Source organism: Hylobates moloch, unplaced genomic scaffold, assembly GCF_009828535.3.
Source record: "Hylobates moloch isolate HMO894 unplaced genomic scaffold, HMol_V3 SCAFFOLD_4, whole genome shotgun sequence".
In the NCBI taxonomy this organism is placed as follows: Eukaryota; Metazoa; Chordata; class Mammalia; order Primates; family Hylobatidae; genus Hylobates; species Hylobates moloch.
Window position 1 is genome coordinate 93,281,062 of NW_026652279.1, and position 18,923 is coordinate 93,299,984.

At 44.3% G+C, this 18,923-nt stretch overlaps 3 protein-coding genes across 7 annotated transcripts in view; 1 reads left to right on the top strand and 2 right to left on the bottom strand.

The window, feature by feature from the left end:
• Nucleotides 1-13,063, bottom strand: part of LOC116467126 (protein POLR1D) — a 45,528-nt gene extending 32,465 nt beyond the window's left edge. Inside the window, exon 1 of one of the 3 annotated variants that reach the window (XM_058437734.1) lies at nt 12,947-13,063. Coding sequence is in view for 1 of the 3 variants with exons in the window: in XM_032150581.2 (XP_032006472.1) it covers nt 11,571-11,596 (26 nt within the window). In the remaining 2 variants the exon portion in view is untranslated. Of the gene's footprint in view, nt 1-11,570; nt 11,710-12,143; nt 12,220-12,946 lie in introns of those variants that run through there. The other 2 variants (XM_058437732.1, XM_032150581.2) reach the window with 2 other exon arrangements.
• Nucleotides 1-18,923, top strand: part of LNX2 (ligand of numb-protein X 2) — a 104,773-nt gene that overhangs the window by 16,633 nt on the left and 69,217 nt on the right. Inside the window, exon 1 of one of the 3 annotated variants that reach the window (XM_032150578.2) lies at nt 13,131-13,203. The exons of the other annotated variants lie outside the window; for them this stretch is intronic. The gene's annotated coding sequence lies outside the window, so the exon portion shown is untranslated. Of the gene's footprint in view, nt 1-13,130; nt 13,204-18,923 lie in introns of those variants that run through there. 3 annotated transcript variants of the gene reach the window in all.
• Nucleotides 10,137-11,695, bottom strand: LOC116467125 (DNA-directed RNA polymerases I and III subunit RPAC2). The gene is made up of 2 exons (XM_032150579.2): nt 11,571-11,695; nt 10,137-10,713 (listed from the first exon to the last, which is right to left on the bottom strand). The coding sequence occupies exons 1-2, from the start codon at nt 11,594-11,596 to the stop codon at nt 10,338-10,340; spliced, it is 402 nt and encodes a 133-aa protein (XP_032006470.1). The 5' UTR covers nt 11,597-11,695; the 3' UTR covers nt 10,137-10,337.

Below are 18,923 nucleotides of genomic sequence, written 5' to 3' on the forward strand. Positions count from 1 at the left end.
AATGGCACAACAGACATCCAATTATTGAACGCTTTAAGTCTTTGTTTTGTCCTTCAAGTGCTTCAGGTCACCTAAATAAAGACTGGGATTTCTGGCAATTTTCCACCAAAGTGAGGGCAAGTCCATTTCACAAAGTAAGGGCAAAATAAAACTTAAGCAATCTGACATCCTTTCACCCCATTAGATTTTTTTGAAATATTATTGGTCTGGGAATTCCCCAAATCCGAAACCATGCAGTAGGTATATGGGTAGAACAGGTGCTCACAAAACCAACGTTGTCGGCCTTGGCGGGGGTCAGTTCTCATCAATGTGAGATGCGTTGCAGCCAAATTTGGCCTTGCAGATACAAAGCCCTGCCTTCTTATGTGTGTATAAACAACATGCCCAATTCTTCTTAGCTCAGGTGACCCCTCTGGAGTCATCTACCTGGCAATATCAGATCTGCTTGGTTCCTACTGCATAGGCTACTCCTCTGGCACTCTATCTTTGCCTGCTCTGGTCACCCTTTGCTTAAATGAACCTCTAGGTCTGACTCCTGGACAGGCCCAGTCTCTTGCCATCTACATGTGACAGACTATGGAGTTGAAGACATACAACCACAAATTTGTGGTTCTCAATTCGAAGCTTATACAATAGTTATTTCCCTTTTTAAATTCAAGTTCAGCTCTTGGGGTATTCAATGTAAAAACAATACAGAGTCAATCTTCTATTCATTCATTTGATAAACATTTTTCAAACACCTGCTACGAGCCAGGCATTGTTCCAGGGGTTGTGGATACATCAGTGAACATTCAAACAAAAATCTCTGCTCTCACGGAGCTTATGTTACAGTGTGTGTGTTTCAGGGGTAGAGAGAAACGAAATATATAACGAATACAATAAATAGGTAAATTATATATCTCATATGTTAGAAGATAAGTGCTATAGAAAAAATACTACAAGGTAGGAGTGCTGGGGGGCGGGGGGGGGCTGGGCGCTGCAATTTTAATGAGGTAAAAGAGTTACAAAAAACGACACCTATCCTTCAGTTCCTTAATACTACACAGCTCTTTGGTCTAGTCGGATTGCAAACTCTGTGAAGGTAGGCATGAAATGAGATTCGTCTTTGCTTTCCTGGTACCTGGAAAACAAATGGACCTTAAATAGCTGCTGGAAAAACAAATGCATGCATTCTGTTATTTTTCCAAAGCAATGCTATTTGTAGTAAATGGCATAGATTTACGAGACAGCTGGTTAGGAAATGAGTGTACTATTCGGCATTGAAAAAACAGCATGCCTTGGAATCAAATCCTTTCAATTCCACTTCATGGTACTCAAAACAACAATCCTACAACTTTTTCCCTACTACAGTTCTGTGGGGACAAGATCCCAAGGAAAATTCATGTCACTCTCCCATACTGCTGTTGCAAAGTAAAAATGTCCATCAATCAACTTCAAGTGGGAGATATTCTACCTTTTTAAACCAATAGACAAGATAACAGATGAAGCATGATCAAGGTGGTGAAGATAGTAGTGTTAGAGGCTCTTGAGGACACAGAGAAGACAAAAATGAAACAGAATATAAAGCATAACCACCTTTATCAAGGCTCTCTATGATGCTTACCCCTGCCTCCCCCCAGCTCCTCCTCCCACTGAAGCCACAGGATAGGCATGGTTCCTTGTCCCACTCAGTAATTTTTTGTCTTCTTGAAGCTTGTTACTGTGGTGGCTTTGAGTTGCAAATGTCAGCTGATAAGTGTACAAAATAATGTCATTATAAATCATCAGTCCTTCTTCCTGTTGTGGCACTCATACTCTGACACTGATATGTAATCATGCATATATTCATTCACTTTCTGAATAAACATTAATGAAAGCCTACTGTGTGCCTGACCCAGTTTTAAGTGCTTGGGGTTCAGAAGCGAACAAAGACAAAGCCCTTGCCACCAAGGAGATATTTTTCAAGTGGAGTTAGACAATAAATAGATAAATATATAATATAATGTCAGTTGACAATGAGTACTATGAAGGAATATAACTAGGTAAAGGAATAGAGAGTGATGGAGGTTTGTATGTGGGTGTGCATGCCACTTTAGAGAAGGCAGATGGGTAAGCAGCCGCTAAGATGGTGCCAAGGATCCCCACCTCCTGGTATTCAGACCCTCATGTACTCCTCTCCTCTTAAGTGTGGGCTGGACTTACTGACTCATGTCTAACCAACAGAATAGAGCAGAGGCAATGGAATGCCACTTCTGAGAGTAGGGCATAAAAAGACTGGCTTCTGTCTTGGGTTCTCTGTTTTCCTGGCTCTGGCAGGAAGCCAGCTGCCATGGCATGTAGCAGCCCCACATGAGTGAGCTTGTGGGCAAATCCTCTCCCATGCAATCCTCAAGACTGCAGCCTGGATGACATCTTGACTACAGCCTTGTCAGAGACCCTGAGTCAAAATCACCCAGCTAAGCTCCACCCAGATTCTTGACCCACAGAAACTGAGATGTATTTGTTGCTTTCAGCCACTAAGTTTTGGGATAATCTATTACGCAGCAATGGACTAATACCCAGTCAAGGATGGTCTCCCTGAGCAAATGACTTTGGAAACAGACAGGTCATGTGAGATTTAGGGGAAGAGAGGTTTGGGAAGTAAAGGGCAAGTGCCAAGGCCCTGAAATGGCAATGTTAGGCTTATATGAATAAAAGAAGTGAGAAAGCCAGTGAAGCAGTCACAGGTGATGCTTTTGGTAGACAGCAGGGTGCGGGAGGTGGACAGCTCATGCAAGCCAGCCAGGAGGGCTCCTATGGATAACGTGACACAACCTGTACTGTGAAGACCATTAGTTTAACTCCCACTAACTGACTTGAACAACAACCATATATATCAATAGCAATAGCTAATGTTTGAGTATTTAAGTGTACTAGAAATTGTGCTAAGTGCTTTATTTATTTCTCACAATAGCCCTATGAAGTAGGTGTTATTATTAGTCTAATTTTATACGTAAGGAAACTGAGGCTCAGAAAGGTTACATCACTTGCCCACATTCATAAGATAGGAAGTGTGAAGCCAACAGGCCCTCTGACTTCAGAGTCCCTACCCTTCGCCTCTACATAACACTGCCTTGAAAGAGGTCGGCAGAGAAAAAGAAAGTCTCTCCCACCCATGAAAAAAACAAAAAAAAACAAAAATTGTAACCCCAAGCTGTTGTTTAAGTCAACTAGTTCAATCTCTGTGTAATTAGATGCTCCAGGCTGTTGGATTTTCTCTTGGAGTCCTTTCAATAGAATTGGTGGGGGCATTATTCACAATTTTTTTGAGGTTTGACTCAAGTCAGGAAGGTAAAACTTAGAAAAGCACCAAGGTAGCTTTTGTTTTTGAGATATGCTAAGTGCCTTGCATAATGAACAGGGAATATACTGAGAAACAGTACTAGATAAAAAAAAAATCAGGCCAGGAGCGGTGGCTATTCCAGCACTCTGGGAACCCGAGGCGGGCGGATCATGAGGTCAGGAGTTCAAGACCAGCCTGTCCAATATGGTGAAACCCCGTCTCTACTAAAAAATACAAAAATTAGCCGGGCCTGGTGGCGGGTGCCTGTAGTCCCAGCTACTCGGGAGGCTGAGGCAGGAGAATCTCTTGAACCCAGGAGGCGGAGGTTGCAGTGAGCCGAGATTGCGCCACTGCACTCCAGCCTGGGCAACAGAGTGAGACTCCATCTCAAAAAAAAATAAATAAATAAATAAAGTCTTTTTAATGCAGTTTTTACAATCAACTGACCTAGATTGAGCCCTGGCTCCCTACCAATATTCCAGATACCTGGCACCAAGCCAGGTAACCATCTGCTATAGAACTTGCTTCTCTTTCTGCTTAATCTTAAAGCTTAAGGATGATTATGAATGTTCCATCAGAATCTTAATTTTTTTAAAAAAGAGGAGAAACGCAATTTGTCTGCGACTTTTCTATAGCCTATTAATAAGAATGCTATTTTAAAGCATTTTTCTTAAAAGCTATAGGTTTAACAGACTGATAACCTTCCATACAGAGGTCCTCAAATCATATTATAGACTGAAGAAAACAAAAAAAATAACACAGGCTACTAAGGTTTTTTGTTTCAAAGTTTTCACATGAAGGAATATAAACCAACCCAGCTTGCTCAACATCAATGACACTACAATAATAACATTAATAGCTAACATTGATTGAGAGTATGCTTTATGGTTCAGGTACTGTCCTAAACACTTTGAATATTATCTAAATTAACACTTGTAACATCCCTATATGGTATTATTGTTATCCCAATTTACAGAAGAAGAAACTCAGGCACAAAGAGATCAAACAGTATGTCCAAGGTCACATGGCTAACATCTAGAGCCAGGATCAAAACCCAGGCATTGCGAGTCCAACAGCTCTTAACTCCAATGTTATACTGCCTCAGTTTGCTATGCCTATGCTTACTGAAAAGATACCCAAGATTCCACACGTATCAATTTCTATTCGTAAGGAAGGTCTATTTTGGCTGGGCACAGTGGCTCACGCCTATAATCCTAGCACTTTTGGGAGGCTGAGGTGGGAGGATCACTTGAGTCCAGGAGTTCAAGACCAGCCTGGGCAACATAGTAAGACTGTCTCCACACACACACACACAAAAATTAGCCAGGCATGGTGGCACATGCCTGTAGTCTCAGCCGCTCAGGAGGCTGAGGTAGGAGGACTGCTTGAGCCTGGGAGGTCAAGGCTGCAGCGAGTTGAGATTGCGCCACTGCATTCCAGCCTTGGGAACAGTGTGACTGTCTCAAAAAAAGAAAAAAAAAAAGTGTACTTTTCTAAAAAAAAAAAAAAAGTTCAATTAAAATAAGCCCCTCCATTATACATACATGTATCAGCTAATTGAAAACAACTCCAATATCCTACATATCCTCCTTCCCACAGAGTAGTTCAATGTTCTTTACTATAATTGTTAGGTAAATACATACACAGATTAAAAACAGATGATATAAATTTAGGCACTAATAAAAGTCACAAACACAGACAAGGCTGAAATATACAATTTATTCCTCTAGAAAGGTCCATAATTTTGCTTTCATTGCTGAATAATCTAAGCTCAGGTTTTTAAAAAAATTCTGGGCTCATTCTCTTTTATCCTTGGTCTCTCTCTTCTTGTATTTCTCTGATCAAATGTTACCTCCTCAGAAAGGCCTTCCTTAACTACTCAGAGTTTTCTCCTTGTCATCATTCTTTTACTACCTGAAATTAAATTTGTTTGCATGTTTCTTTATTGTCTAACTCGGCCATCAGAAAATAAACTGAATGTGGGCCAACTTGTTCACTGCCGTATCCTGGCCCCTAAACTGTGCCTCCATATAGTATGTGCTCAATATTTACGGAACGAATTAATGAAAACTTTCCCTGTAAAGCAAGCAGCTTGGTGAGTGCAGACTGCAAGAGTCAGGCTGTTCACTGCCCTGATCTCCTCTCCTCAACTCTCAGTTTTCACATCTGTAGCCCTGGATTCATATCCTTGTCAAAGACATGAATTCTTCTGATATGGGTCGGGGAAGGAGGTAAGGGTGGTTGCACCCACTAACTCCCATTAGTAAGGATAGGCTGGAGAGAAGAAATGATAAATCCTGCCTTACTGGTTTTTGGTTGTGAGGGAATGGTAGGATAAACAAAGGGGTAAATGAACCTGGATATGGGGCCTTTGGGGTTATCTACAATTCTTCTATTACCCCTCTATAGAATCTGTCTCCAAGTTACTTTTTTTTGTTTAAGCATTTTTTTATCCATCCTTTTATCTCCTCTCCTACAAGTATGCCCTCCTTACATTATACCTGGACTATTACAAATGTCCCCAGTTCACGGCTGTCTTCCAGTTTCCTTCCACTCACCCATTCTGCACACAGGCATGGGACACACACACACACACACACACACACACACACACACACAACCAACTAAAACTGTACGGCAGTTCTACCTCAAGAATCTTTAACAGCTCTCTTACAGTGGAAAAAAGGAAACAATTTATTCCTGTTATTAATAATAAGCCGCCAATTCTTATTTGTCATCTTCACTGGCCGCCAGAATGGGTGCTCATGAAAGAATCAATGTTTCAGCAGTGCCTTTCACCCATCCCATTCTGAATTCATCACATAATACTCTACACTGCACATTCGGGCACTTCATTGTCAATACAATTGGTTTTCTTTTTCATGTGTACAGCTCTTGTCTGCCTTCTCCAAAACCACAGAAGGGTTTTCAGGACAGACTCATAGTCTCTTATTTCCACCATTTCTCAGGACTGTGCTACTATTAGGTACATACCTACTGTATAGTTAAATAATTAGAGATCCAATAATTCAAGTTTGAGAAGAATTTCATCATGAGAAAAAAAAAAAAAACCCAGACCCACACAGTAACTGTGCCAGGATAGTTTGCAAAGCAGGAAAAGAAAATAGCAACATTAAGAATTTGGGCAAAAAAAGGCTGGGTTTGGGGGTCTTAATAAGTACTTGAAAGCAGATGGGTAGACTTGGGTAAACTTCCTAAGAGCCCAGTTTAAAGGTTGTTACAAAGAATGACTCTAAATTACGCTAAACAAAAAGATGACTTTTGTCTAGTGATCTGGAGACCATCTAAAATCTGTGTTTAAGGGAAACTAAAGGAAGGGTGGGGAGTGTAGGCCATGGAACTTGATATGCTTTCCTATCTCTTGAGATGCAAAACATTCTGGGTCAGTACTGAAGAAACCACTTTGCAGATACCTTTCCATCTCTCGAGATTCTGTGTGAACCTGTGCATTATGTCAACTAATTAGAGTACTTAGATGTTACAGCTATGTGCAATTTATAATCAATTAGCTTGTAAAGTACTTCGAAAATAGAAAGTACCAGCACGTACTCAGAATTACTATATATTAAAAGCCTTTGGTATATATTATTTAATAATCGGCTTTATAAAAGTCACAGTACTTTACAGCTGAAGATAAGTTCTGATCTTGAATCACTGGCATGAGTTTATTAAGAATGAAATGCTACTGGAGTGCAAATCAGATGCGGATTAACTTTTCACAGGATGTGTTAAGATTCACATTCATCTCCCTGGTCCTTTTTGGACCAACTCAGCTTTCCCTCAGGTCCCTACAGACTTTATGCAGATTCCTTTCACATATACAAGACTCTTGGTTAACCTGCCTGCCCCGTTCTCAGTTTCTTCCCTCCACCCAACTGCCTTCTGCAGGTGTTTTGTATGAACCTGTGAGTTTATGGTCACCCTAAAGACATTCAAGACTGCATGCTACGTGATCAGTCTAAATTCTTTCAGGAGCAATGAAGTCCACTAATTAAACTTTGTTTTCATCTCCTGACAGGCCTCGGTTCAGAGGAATTAAACTCCATGTAAGTAATTCTATTTACTATCCCCACAGGCAAAGTTTTGGGAGAGGAAAAAAGTTTTTAATCCTTTTCCATATCCTTTTTGAGTTTCCTTTTATCTTCAAAGGCTAATGCCCTTAAACAAACATTGACTTTCCAGAATTTCTTACTATCACCATAAGAGAATACTCTGTATCCTTGCCCTATGACATCCCTGCTCCCGCCTAAACTCACCTCTTCCAACGTTTTCATGTGACTGTTTTATTGGAAAACCAAACTCAGCCATTCCTCTGTATAATGAGTGGTAATGTTTACTCTTCTTAGGCCGTAAACTAATGCTGCTACTGCCTAGTGACCTCCATGTTAATTCCAGGTGACATTTTTCTATTCCCTATTTGAAACCCTTGGCTACCACACCCTATTTTTGCACTTTCCTACCATCACATTGACCCAAACTTACAAATACTCTTATCTTTAACTCTTCTTTGACCCAAACTTTAAATACTGAAGTTGCCTAGGGCTTTGTTCTGGGCCCACTTCTTTGTCACCCTCTATTTTTTTTTTTTTAATCAATTTATGTCATCTTTATGGCAAGGACTCACAAAATTTGTCTCCAGCTTAGATCTCTTCCACGATCTCCAACTCACACAGCCACTGCTTACAATGTTCACAAATGAAACTTTTGACTCCTATCATCTTTTCCACCTCTCAATCTATTTTCCATTTTAAGCTTCCCAATTTCAGTAATTGGCCCCAAAGCTAGGCAGTAGTCATCTTTGATTCTTCATCTTCCACAATTCCTGAAGTGTACCAATTCTGTGCCAATTCAATTCTAAAATATACCTCAAACCTACCTTCTCTTCACCATCACCAGCTTCTTACCCTTCCAGGCCACTTCAACTCTTTATAGTGTCTCTCTCTGCTTCTACTCCAGCCTCCCTATAATTCATCTCCCCCCACTCTGTAATCAAAGTAATAAAGATGTCATTCCCACTGTACCTAAAATCCAAAATCCCTACTACCCCAACTCTTCCTCCCATGGACTCCAGAGGACAGGCCCTTCTCCTTGTCTACTGTGCTACAAAAACATGCAAATCTTCGTTCAATATCTTCAGTTCCTCATGCCGCCAGTTTTCTGCTTTAGGACCTTTGCACATGCTATACCCTCAGAATGCATTTTCTCTCTTTGCACAGCCAGCTCTCTCCCTTCCTGTAATCTCTAGAACACCTTTCCTAACTTCCGTGCCTAAAGTAGATTCCTTTCTCATGTTTTCTATCTTGACCCTACATTTGCTGCTTTTACAGAATTACAAGTTTTTAATTTTATATATTTTTTTGAGACAAGGTCTTGCTGTCACCCAGGCTGGACTGCAGTGGTGTGATCATGACTCATTGCAGCCTCAACCTCCTAGGTTTAAGATATCCTCTCACCTCAGCTTCCCAAGTAGCTGGGACTACAGGCATGTGTCACCATGCCTGGCTAGCTTTTTTATTTTTTTGTAGAGGCAGGGACTCCCTATGTTGCCCAGGCTTGTCTCAAACTCCTGGGCTCAAGTGATCCTCCCACCTTGGCTTCCCAGGTGTGAGCCACCATGCCGAGCCTCACAATTTTTTTTTTTTAAGGGGCTCTTACAACACATGCTTTATGAGAACAGGACTTACTCTGTTTCATCCACTATAGCTATATATCTATCCCTAAGGCCTGGAACATACTAGTGCTCAAAAATTTGGAAATATCTTTAAAGAAGTTGACTGAGTGTAGGAAATGTAGGTTCTATAGCAGGCTAGTAAAAGAGGTCAGGTTTGAGTGACTGAAAAGCTGCATGCCATAACTACTTACATGAATTCATACAGTATTTATTAAGTGTCCACTACCTGTCAGGTGTTCCAGGTACCAGAATCATGTTGACCTCCAAGTTGGTATAGTGGGCAAACAAGATAAGCACTACCAATAGCATAGTAAATGCTAAGGCCAGGAAACACAGGGTGTAATGAAAGCACAAAGAAGTACCCAAGCTAGGCTGAGGGGCCTGACACATAAGCTTTGACTTGAGTATGACAGGAGTAAGACTGGCCCAGGAAGAGGGGATAGCATAAACAAGGCCTGAAAGCACACAGCACGGGCGGGTGGGATATGTGTTTTCCAAAACAGTCATTTCCCCTACGTGGAATTTTCCTTCTCCTTGGCTTTACCTTCTCTCAAATAGGGCTTCTTCTCTACTACCCTAGGCTATACCTACTTAAGGACTATACCTACTTAAGGACTGAAAATCTTATCTAGTCATCCCAATTTTCTTCTTCTGTAATATAATCAAAACATCTTACCTTACTTAGATCATGACTAAGTATATCCCAAAATTCAAGCAGTAAACTGGTATCTTTCCTGTAAATGCCTCAAAGATGGAGACTTACTCCCTAAAACTCTCATGTAAAACCAGAATTCTCACACTTCTTTCAAATTATTCCCACCCTTGCCCAGTCCACCAATCACAGCAAATGATGCAATTCTTTAAAAGCCAAAAACTTTAGCAAGAAGCCAAGTCCCCACCCCAATCTTCTTTCCTTGTTTTTAAACTAACCACAATCTAACTGGGGTCATGGTTTTTGTCTCTTCCCTTACCCCCACCACTCCAACTACAGACATGGATACATACTCCTTTTAACTCCCATGATCACAGTTCTCGTCTACGCCTCTGATATTCTCAGTTTCCTTATTTTCAATGCTGGCTTAATTAAAAGAAAAAAATCATTCTCAAGAACCATTTGGTTGCATGGAACAGAAACCAGTCAAACTAGTTTAAATAAGAGGGAATTTATTAGAAGAATACAGAGGTTCTTGCAGAGATTCCAACAGCTGCAAGGGGTCAACAGCTAGAATCAGGCCTTTCTGAAGGACAGAGTATGCTGTAACCACAAACTTCTAATTCTGGGTTCTGCACCATCAGGAAGAGAATATCCTACAGGACAGTTCTCCTTGTATACTGCATAAGGGACTAGAATGTGGATTCATTTCTGCTTGCTTTTTGATCCTTATAGTCCTTTATGCTGGCCTCAAACTTGTCAAGCACATGTTGGCAGACATTCATGAGCTCATTCAGGCCTCTCTGAAATGGCTCAACAGCTGGAAGGGTACCTCGAGTCTGAATGCGTAAATTAATTTTGCTCTCTGAAGGATGGGTCGTAGTGTAACCACAAAATTCCACTTCCGGGTTCTTCATGATCATGTAACGTAGAGAATTTCCTAGGGTGTGGTCTTCCTCGTGCAATACAAATGTCACACAGTGTCTATCTGTTCCAGCTGCCTGGACCATTTCCAGGGCTGTCTTCCTCTCGCCTTCAGCCATTGAGGTCTTCAATCCAGATATTTTTCTACACACATATTTTTTATAAAAATGAGATCATACTGAATATTGTTTTGTAACTAGCTTTTTTATTTACTATATCACATTGCAACACATTATTATTAATCTACTCCAGCTACATAGAATTATTCACCTCTCATTTTCCTGCCTCCACAAACTCTATCAATAAATATTTAATTTATTGCCTCCAGTTTTTCCCCGCTCCATTTGACCATCCACACTGGCCACAAGGGAAGTTTTCTAAGAAAAACACAAACTTAAGTGTTTGCAAAAATATTTTTTGGTAGAGTCACAAGCAAGGGATAGGATTAGAATAGGACTTGTCCTGCTAGAGGATGAAAAGGGGGTTGAAAGGCATAGAAATCCCGATTGCTCTAGCAGAAAAATAGAGGATACGGATGACCAATGTGCAGGCCCAACGACGGCTTCCATTTTGCAAGAGAAGGAAACTAGAATGGAAGGTCCAGGAGTCAAGCAGGAGGGAGAAAAAGAGCTCAGCGCACAGAGTGGCTTTAGGAGCAGTCTGCACATAGAAAGAAGGTGAGCCGTAGTTACAGGGACAGAGGCACCAGTACCGTCCTCAGGGAGCAGAGGCCCGGGGCGTGATTTTACACGCTGCTCTTCTAACGGGGGTGGGCAGTTCGGATACTTAACTCTGGTCTCCCAACTTGTCTTCCCTCCTTGATAGCTAGTGTACCTCTCAGCCTCTCAACTGAAACACATTCATGTCTCCTCCCCACTTCTCTCTCCATGCTTCTCTGCGACCCGAGTCAGGCCCCGGCTGCCAGGCCGGGCAGCGTGCCCCTCGGCCACCCGCTCCCCTTGGGCGCGGCCCGCTCCGCCCGCCTCCTCCTCGGCCGTTACCTCTCCAGCTCCTGATCCTCTTCCATCGCTGGGGCGGTTTCCGGATCCTCAGGTGGTGCTGGCGGATCGGGGGCTCTGTCCCATAGCGCGAGGCGCGGAGGCGAAGCAGGAAGGAAGGACCGACCGACGGAAGGCGCGGCGGACGGAAGGAGGGAGGAGGAGCCGCAGCGGCGCGGCAGGGACCAGCCGCGGGGCGGGGCATGAGGCTCCGCCCCCAGGCCCCGCCCCCGGCGCGGGGTGGGCGGTGGCTCGCAGCCCCGCGGCTCACCTGGGCGACCACATGAGGCCACTCGCGGCGGGAGGGGCAGGGGGCGTGGCCAGCGCCGCCTTACCCCGAGGCCCAGACAGGCCTGCGGGCGCCCTGGCTCAACTCTGGTACTTTTCTGCAGGTGATGGCGAAGGGGCGGTGCCTTACCTGCCGCCCCCAAATCACTTCCCTTCCCAGTGGCAAGTCTGAAAGCGGCCCGACTCCCCCACTGGGGCGGTGCTGACCCAGGATGGCCCTTCCTGGGACCCCGGCCCTCCCGGGCCTTTTGTGAGACGACAGGCTTAGACTTTAGTCGGTCAACACACCTTGAAGAGGGAGGGGGTCACGTGCGAGATGAGTCACCACAGAATACGAAGGTTGAAGGCGGTATTTGTCTCACCGGGGAGCTTGCAGTTGCATTTTCAACTGGGTCAAAAAAGGGCAAGAAAGAAATGTCTTTCTCTTTTGGGGGAGTGAGAGTTTGGGAGAAAACTGTTTCCCACCTTATCCTTTCCGTCCTAGGATTCCTTCTACCCCCAGAGCGCGTCCTCTCCGGCTGTAGTCTTCCTTTTCCCTTTCTCCCCAGTGGCTCCTCAAACCTCCTCACCTGCGGAACCCGCCCTCACCTTTGTTCCCAGGCGCCCAGCCCCCGCCTCGGCAACCTTTCGCCGCCCAGGCTCGCTCTCCGCCCAGCTCCCTGCGTCCCGGCCTTCGCCGCGCTCCCTCAGGTGCGCTTCCTCTCGAATCGGCCCTTCTTGTCCCCTCGCCGCCGGCCCCGACCCTGCCCCACTCCAGCTGTCCAGCGCAACTACGTTTCTGCTTCCCTGCGCCACCTGTTCTCCTGGCCTCCCCCCACCCCGCCCCGCGATTCCTCTGGATGTTCACTCCTTCCCCAGCTGTGCCACTCCTGGCGGCGGCCGGGGGTGCACGCAGACACCTAGCCAGCGGGTCTCCAGCAGGGGAATCAGGCGGGCGGCGGGGACAGCCCGGGGCGGGTGGGGGAGGCGGGCGGCGAGGGCGGAGTGGTCTCACTCTAACCCAGGAGTGACGGGTCCCTTCTGGCCCGCCTCCCGAGCTCTCCGATAGGTGGAGCCGTCCTCTGGTCCGCCCACCTCCCGCCCTGTGCTACCTCCGATTGGCCCGGGTGCGGGTTGGGCTGCTCGGCCTTGGCGCTGCCCCCGGGAAGGCAGCAGGGGCGGTTGAGAAGTGAAGTCTTGGCCGGAGTTTGCTTCTTGCCAGGAAATCCGCGGCGGCGGCGGCGGCGATTCTTGGCGGAGCGGAGCCGGACAGGCTCTCCGCTCCCTCAGGGGGCCGCGGAGAGCGGGAGCTGGTGCCGAGCAGCGGCGCCAGGAGCCGGTGCGCGGCCCGGGCAGCCGCGCTTTCCCAGTGAGTAACTTTGCCCTGCCCGCCTCTCTGCGCGCCCTCTCGCCGGCTGCGGGCAGCCGCCTCAGGTGCGGGCGTCAGCTGGGTGTGGGGCAGCGACGCGCCCCGGGAGGCGGCCGGAGCGGCGCCACAGCTCGCCCCGGAGCCTTGTCCCTTCGCGGCTGTCTTCTTTCGCCCAGGCTGCGGGGTTGGCGTGGACTCGGGTGTGGGGCTGGTCCAGGAGGGAGAGTCGGCGCCCGGTGCCCGCCGCCTGCAGGCGCCCGGGAGGCGGGCGGCCTCCGGCTGTTAGCATTTGCTGGTTCCGGCCACCGTGGTGCAGATCTTGGCGTCGTTTGCTTCTTAAAGGAAGGGAGAGGTGGGGTGAGTGTTTAAATTTCCTGTGTGTGTGTGTGTGTGTGTGTGTGTGTGTGTGTGTGTGTGTGGTGTCGGCAATGAGAGTGGCACTAGCTGCCTTTATCGGGTTTTGTTCCTCTGGAAAGGGATGGGGAGAGATCATTCTCTCCGCCCCAGCCTGTTACCTGTGAATTCTCACCTTTCTCTTTAGGCTGGAGAGGGTGGGAGAGAGATTTGACATCTTCCAGGGGGTAATTTAAAAATATGAATCTTGATTTGGAAGCAGTCGCACACAAAGCATCATTCAGGAAATACATCACTCGCTTTTCAAAGCTTTATGTCACGTTTTAGACAAGGACTTTTGACTCATGTAGTGTTTCTTCTAGTATTTCAGTTTACGTTAAGTTTATAAATCCAGACGTTCGTTTGTGCCAGGAGCTAAAGTACACTTATGCATGGCCTTTGCTGTGTATATTATGCTTTTTAAAATCACAGAAATCAGAAACAAAGTTGAGTGAAAAGCGGTGGCGGTGCAGGAGGAGGAACACTTGTGAGCTCCAGCTTATTGGAACTGCCTTTAAGAATTTCACATTCTTGCGGCAATAGTACTTACTTGTAAATTGGCCTTCTTCCCAGGACAGATTTTGATATTTCTTTTGCATGTACTTCGATGCAGCACTAATGAAGTTGGATCTCAGTAGATCAATTTTATTTACTTTGCTAGATTTGATTCCCACCCCCACACCTCTTTAGAAAATGGACTTTGGCAGGTAAAGAAGGAAGCGGGAATCTGGTATCCTTTTTGGCTTATCAAAGCTTTGTTGAGCCATGAATAACAAAGTTTTGGCTTTTTAGCTTGTCCAAGTCCCACATGTGAGTTTTCCCATGGGGTAAAAGTAGGTCAAATGAGAACCAAAGTAGAATAACATTACTTTTAATTCGGCCCACTTGTGTGTTACATTCTCCATATATCTTGTTTCTCTCGTCTTCTCATCAACTTTGAAATTTTTTCATTATTTATTCATTAGCCACTGATAAAGTACCTACTGCATGCCAGCCATTGATGGCAGGGGTTGCTTCTTGCCCAGTTTTCTCATTTGGAAACTGATCCATGCCTTTATCCCACCAGTTATCCTGAAGTAATTTGAACTTAGGGAGCATTTCTGCCTGGAGACCTGTAAGAATAGGTGTTTCATAGGCACTTAGTCTTCAGATTGGTTTAGGATCTCGTACATTGTAGGCACGTAGCACGCAGGCCACTTAAAAATAAATGCATGTATCTTTGGACTGTTGTATTATGAGCTTTGCATATGGGCTTGTCTGGCCGAAGGACCCAGTGTCCGAGGTGGAAGTAGTAGTCAGGGACATGTATTATTATTCATTTCAGAGCACTTGGCACCTTTTCTTGCTTACATTGGGCACTAAAATACTTACTGAATTGACTTGAACAGAAAAATGAAGGATTTTTTATACCAGATTAAGAAATTTGGAGTTTATCCAGTCAGTGATACTGAGCTGCTAATTTTAAGCAGGAGAATGTCGTGATAACGGGTAAGCATTCCAGAAAGATATCTGCAGCGTCTGGAGGATGGTGGGCTTCCAGATGGGCAGTATGGAGACTAAGTTGGAGGCTGTTATAATGGAGGGGTTAAGTGCTCAGGGATTCTCTATTCAGATTACCTGGGGTGGAATCAGGCTCTGTCATACACTGAAACCTCTTTGTTCCTTAGGTTTGTCGTCTCAGAGTTTGGGGGATAGAACTTGAAAAACATGTATATTACTTAGAATAGTGATTGCCACATAGTAAGGACTTAGTAAATGCTAGTGTGCTGGCAGTGGAAGGAGAAACGACGTGGTGTTTAAGAGGTATGACTAGGAGGCTGGACTAGGTAAGTGACTGGATAGGCTTAAGGAGGGAAGGATGAATCCTGGGTTGTTTGACTTCAGGCATTGATTGACATATACTGGGTAAGCTGGCTGGGGAATTAAAACGGGTCAAATTCTAATTCTATTACTTACCCTTAGAATAACTCTCCTGACAGAACTTTGATTTCCTAACATTTGGGAAATGATTGTCGTACCTGTTTAGTAGGGTTTGGGGAATTACTCATGTAATGCCTTTGGCAGGGTACCTAGCACATTCCAAGTGCTCAGTAAATATTAGTTGTTCCTTTAGATGATGACATTAATGAGCTAGTGGAATGTTGGAGGATATGAGAAGGAGCAGTTAAAAACAATTGATGGTAGAGGTGTAGAAGGGAAGATAAGTTCAGTTTTGGACTAATCTAAGGAGGTGCTAAATGGATGGTCGAGAGATCCATTATGCAGTTGTTGGATAGTTGTGTCTCACAGGAGCTAAGAAAGAATAGAAAAGAAAAAAAAAAAGAGTTCACAGAAAGCCTTTATGGGTATGGTAAGCTTTATGAGAGATTTAGAGGAAGGGGAGGGTGAAGGGGTTCACAGTGGAGCGATATCAGAAGTGTTGACATTGAATATTAGGCATTTCTATCCTTAAAATACATTTTGGCCACCATCAAAGAAAGGAGGACTCCAGGCTCTTGTAATCTGGTTGGCTCTTTGGCCTTCTTCCCGTCTTCTTTCTTTCCTTTCCGATTGCCACCCAATATCTTTAAATTGTATTATGAGGAACTATTTAACTTTCCTTTCTGCTTGCAGGACTAGAATTCACAGGCCCACCTTCCTCTATCCAAATGCATCTAGGGTTTTAAAAAAGAATCACAGGTCTCATTTCATAGGTTCTCCTCTATTTAGGAAGCAGTGTTGTTTGAAAAAGTAATATATATGTATCTTGCATGTAGAATTAGAAGATTGTTGCAGGCCTACCTAAATTGACCCTGTAGGAGGGCCTGAGAGTTTTACAAAACACATCCCTTTTAGCTTTCCTGGCATGTGTTTCTTTTCCTCAGAAAATACAAAGCAGTAGGAAAATCTGGTTAATGTCATTTTGTTTGGTTGGATTCAGAAAAGGTGGCTATTTTGTGTATTAGCCTTCTGAGAAGTTATTAAGAGGAATTTTTTGGCCAGGCGCAGTGGCTCACGCTTGTAATTCCAGCACTTTGGGAGGCCGAGGCGGGCGATCATGAGGTCAGGAGTTCAAGACCAGCCTGGCCAATACAGTGAAACCCCGTCTCTACTAAAAATACAAAAATTAGCTGGGCGTGGTGGCAGGTGCCTGTAATCCCAGCTACTCAGGAGGCTGAGGCAGGAGAAATCGCTTGAACCCAGGAGGTGGAGGTTGCAGTGAGCTGAGATTGCGCCACTGCGCTCTAGCCTGGGTGACAGAGTTAGACTCCGTCTCAAAAAAGGAATTTTTTAACAAGCAAGTGCTCATGACATTACAATAATAAATTGTCCTCTAGTTAGTATGCTTTTAAAGAAGCAGGTGTTGTAGGTTCTATCCTTTAGAATGTATGCTTCCTAGAGCTGGGATCCTATCTATTTTGCTAACTGCAGAATCCCTAAGTACTTAAACAAATATTAATGTATTGTAAACCAAAAATAAAATTCTAAGTTCCCCCTCTCCCCAGCCATCTGAATGGACTTCCTCCTCAGCCAGGGGTCTTTTAAAATTTAACCTGAGAGACAGTTTCAGGCCATGATTGGGAAGTGGGGGGTCGGACATGACTTGTTATACCTCTCTGACATTAACATTAACATAGACTTTAACTCCGATAAGAAACATTTTACTACCACCTATTGAAGCCTACTACCTGAAGGCTTCCTCTGAAAGTAAGAACTTGGGTCTCTACAATCCTTTGTCTTAACCCAGACATTCCTTTCTGTTGATCCCAGGGCTTTAGACAAACTCAACCGACTGTCAACCAGAAAATGTTTAAATTTACCTATGGCTTGGAATGACACTCCCCGCTACCCCTCCCCCCCCGACCCCCTGCAATTGTCCCACCTTTCTGGACCAAACCAATGTATTTCTTAAAATTTTTTGATTGATGTCTCATGCCTCCCTAAAATGTATAAAACCAAGCTGTACCCCCACCATCTTGGGCACATGTTCTCAGGACCTCCTGAAGGCTGTGTCATGGGCCATGGTCATTCATATTTGGCTCACGATAAATCTCTTCAAATATGTTGCAGAGTTTGACTCTTTTTGTCGACAGCATGTATTAATGAACAAATTGGATCCAAATTGTCTTTGATCTGGCTTGGCTCACAGACTTCTCTAAATCTTTGAAAGTCATTGGTCAGAGGGGAAGCAAAAGAGAATTGATCCAGTGAGGAAGCTTGAAGTGTTTCATGTTCTTATAGGAAGATAGAAGAACTGCAACATTGATGGCTTATGATTAAACTATTTTATAGAGATAAAGCTTTGTTCAGAGGTAAACTGACAATAGCTGCGTCATAAATTTGTCCTCTCTTGGTTATTTGCAAATCACCGGGGCAGAGCCTCTGAAGTCTTGATAGAGATAGCTGGAAAGATAGGAACAGAACTGTTGTGGAGGATAGGATGCAAGCATAGCTTATACGTTTAATCTTTCCAGCCTGGAGATTTATGAATGATAATTTTGACAGTCACTTTCCCTCAGTGGAGAAATTATGCAAGGAAAAATTATTTTTTCTTAAAAAATTAGGCTGAGCAGGAGAAATGAGGAATAGAAACAAATGCAGAAAATAGGCAATAGACAAGTAACATACTATAAAACAGTCATTGTGTGTCCACTTTAAAAGCATACCACCTTCATATGTAAAACAAATGAGGGTTTAATTTTTTCTTTCTTGAAGAGTAATCTTAGAATTATTTTAAACAACAAATTGCTCTAAAGTATGTAATAGGGGCCAGTGTAAAAAGTGTTGATAGCCAAGTTTCGAGGACCTATATCTTATGTGTCAAATAAGATGTATTTGGCTATATTAAAGCTTCTGTGATGTTGTGAAATATATATTTGGTCTTTATCCCTGTATCCTGGCATACAACTCTCAAATTCCTTGGAATCTGCAAAGTGCTAAGTGTCTTTGTATGCTGATGAGTTGACTGAACAGCTGGCAGCCCCTAGGTAGCTTCAAGATGGGCCCTGGTCACTGGAAAGGCCGGATTAGAGGGTTAGGACTGTCAGCCCCACCACCAACCTCCAGGAAGGGCAGAGGAGCTGAAGGGTAAGCTGATTACCAATGGCGAATGATTTAACCAACCATACCTATGTTATGAAGTCTTCATAAAAGGCCCAAGAGGACAGGGTTCAGAGAGCTTCTGGATAGCTGATCACATGGAGGTTCCTGGAGGGTAACACGCCCCAGGGAGGGCATGGAAGCTCCGCACCCCTTCCCCATACCTCGCCCTGTGCATCTCTTCATCTGTATCCTTTGTAATATCTTTTATAATAAACTGGTAAGCCTAAGTAAATGTATCCCTGCGT

Excerpts from the sequence above, each read along its gene's own strand:
- LOC116467125 (XM_032150579.2), bottom strand. The coding sequence starts at position 11,596 with ATGGAAGAGGATCAGGAGCTGGAGAG. Across the intron at positions 10,714-11,570 it reads GAGGATCAGGAGCTGGAGAG|AAAAATATCTGGATTGAAGA; the intron begins GTAACGGCCGAG and ends ATATGTGTGTAG.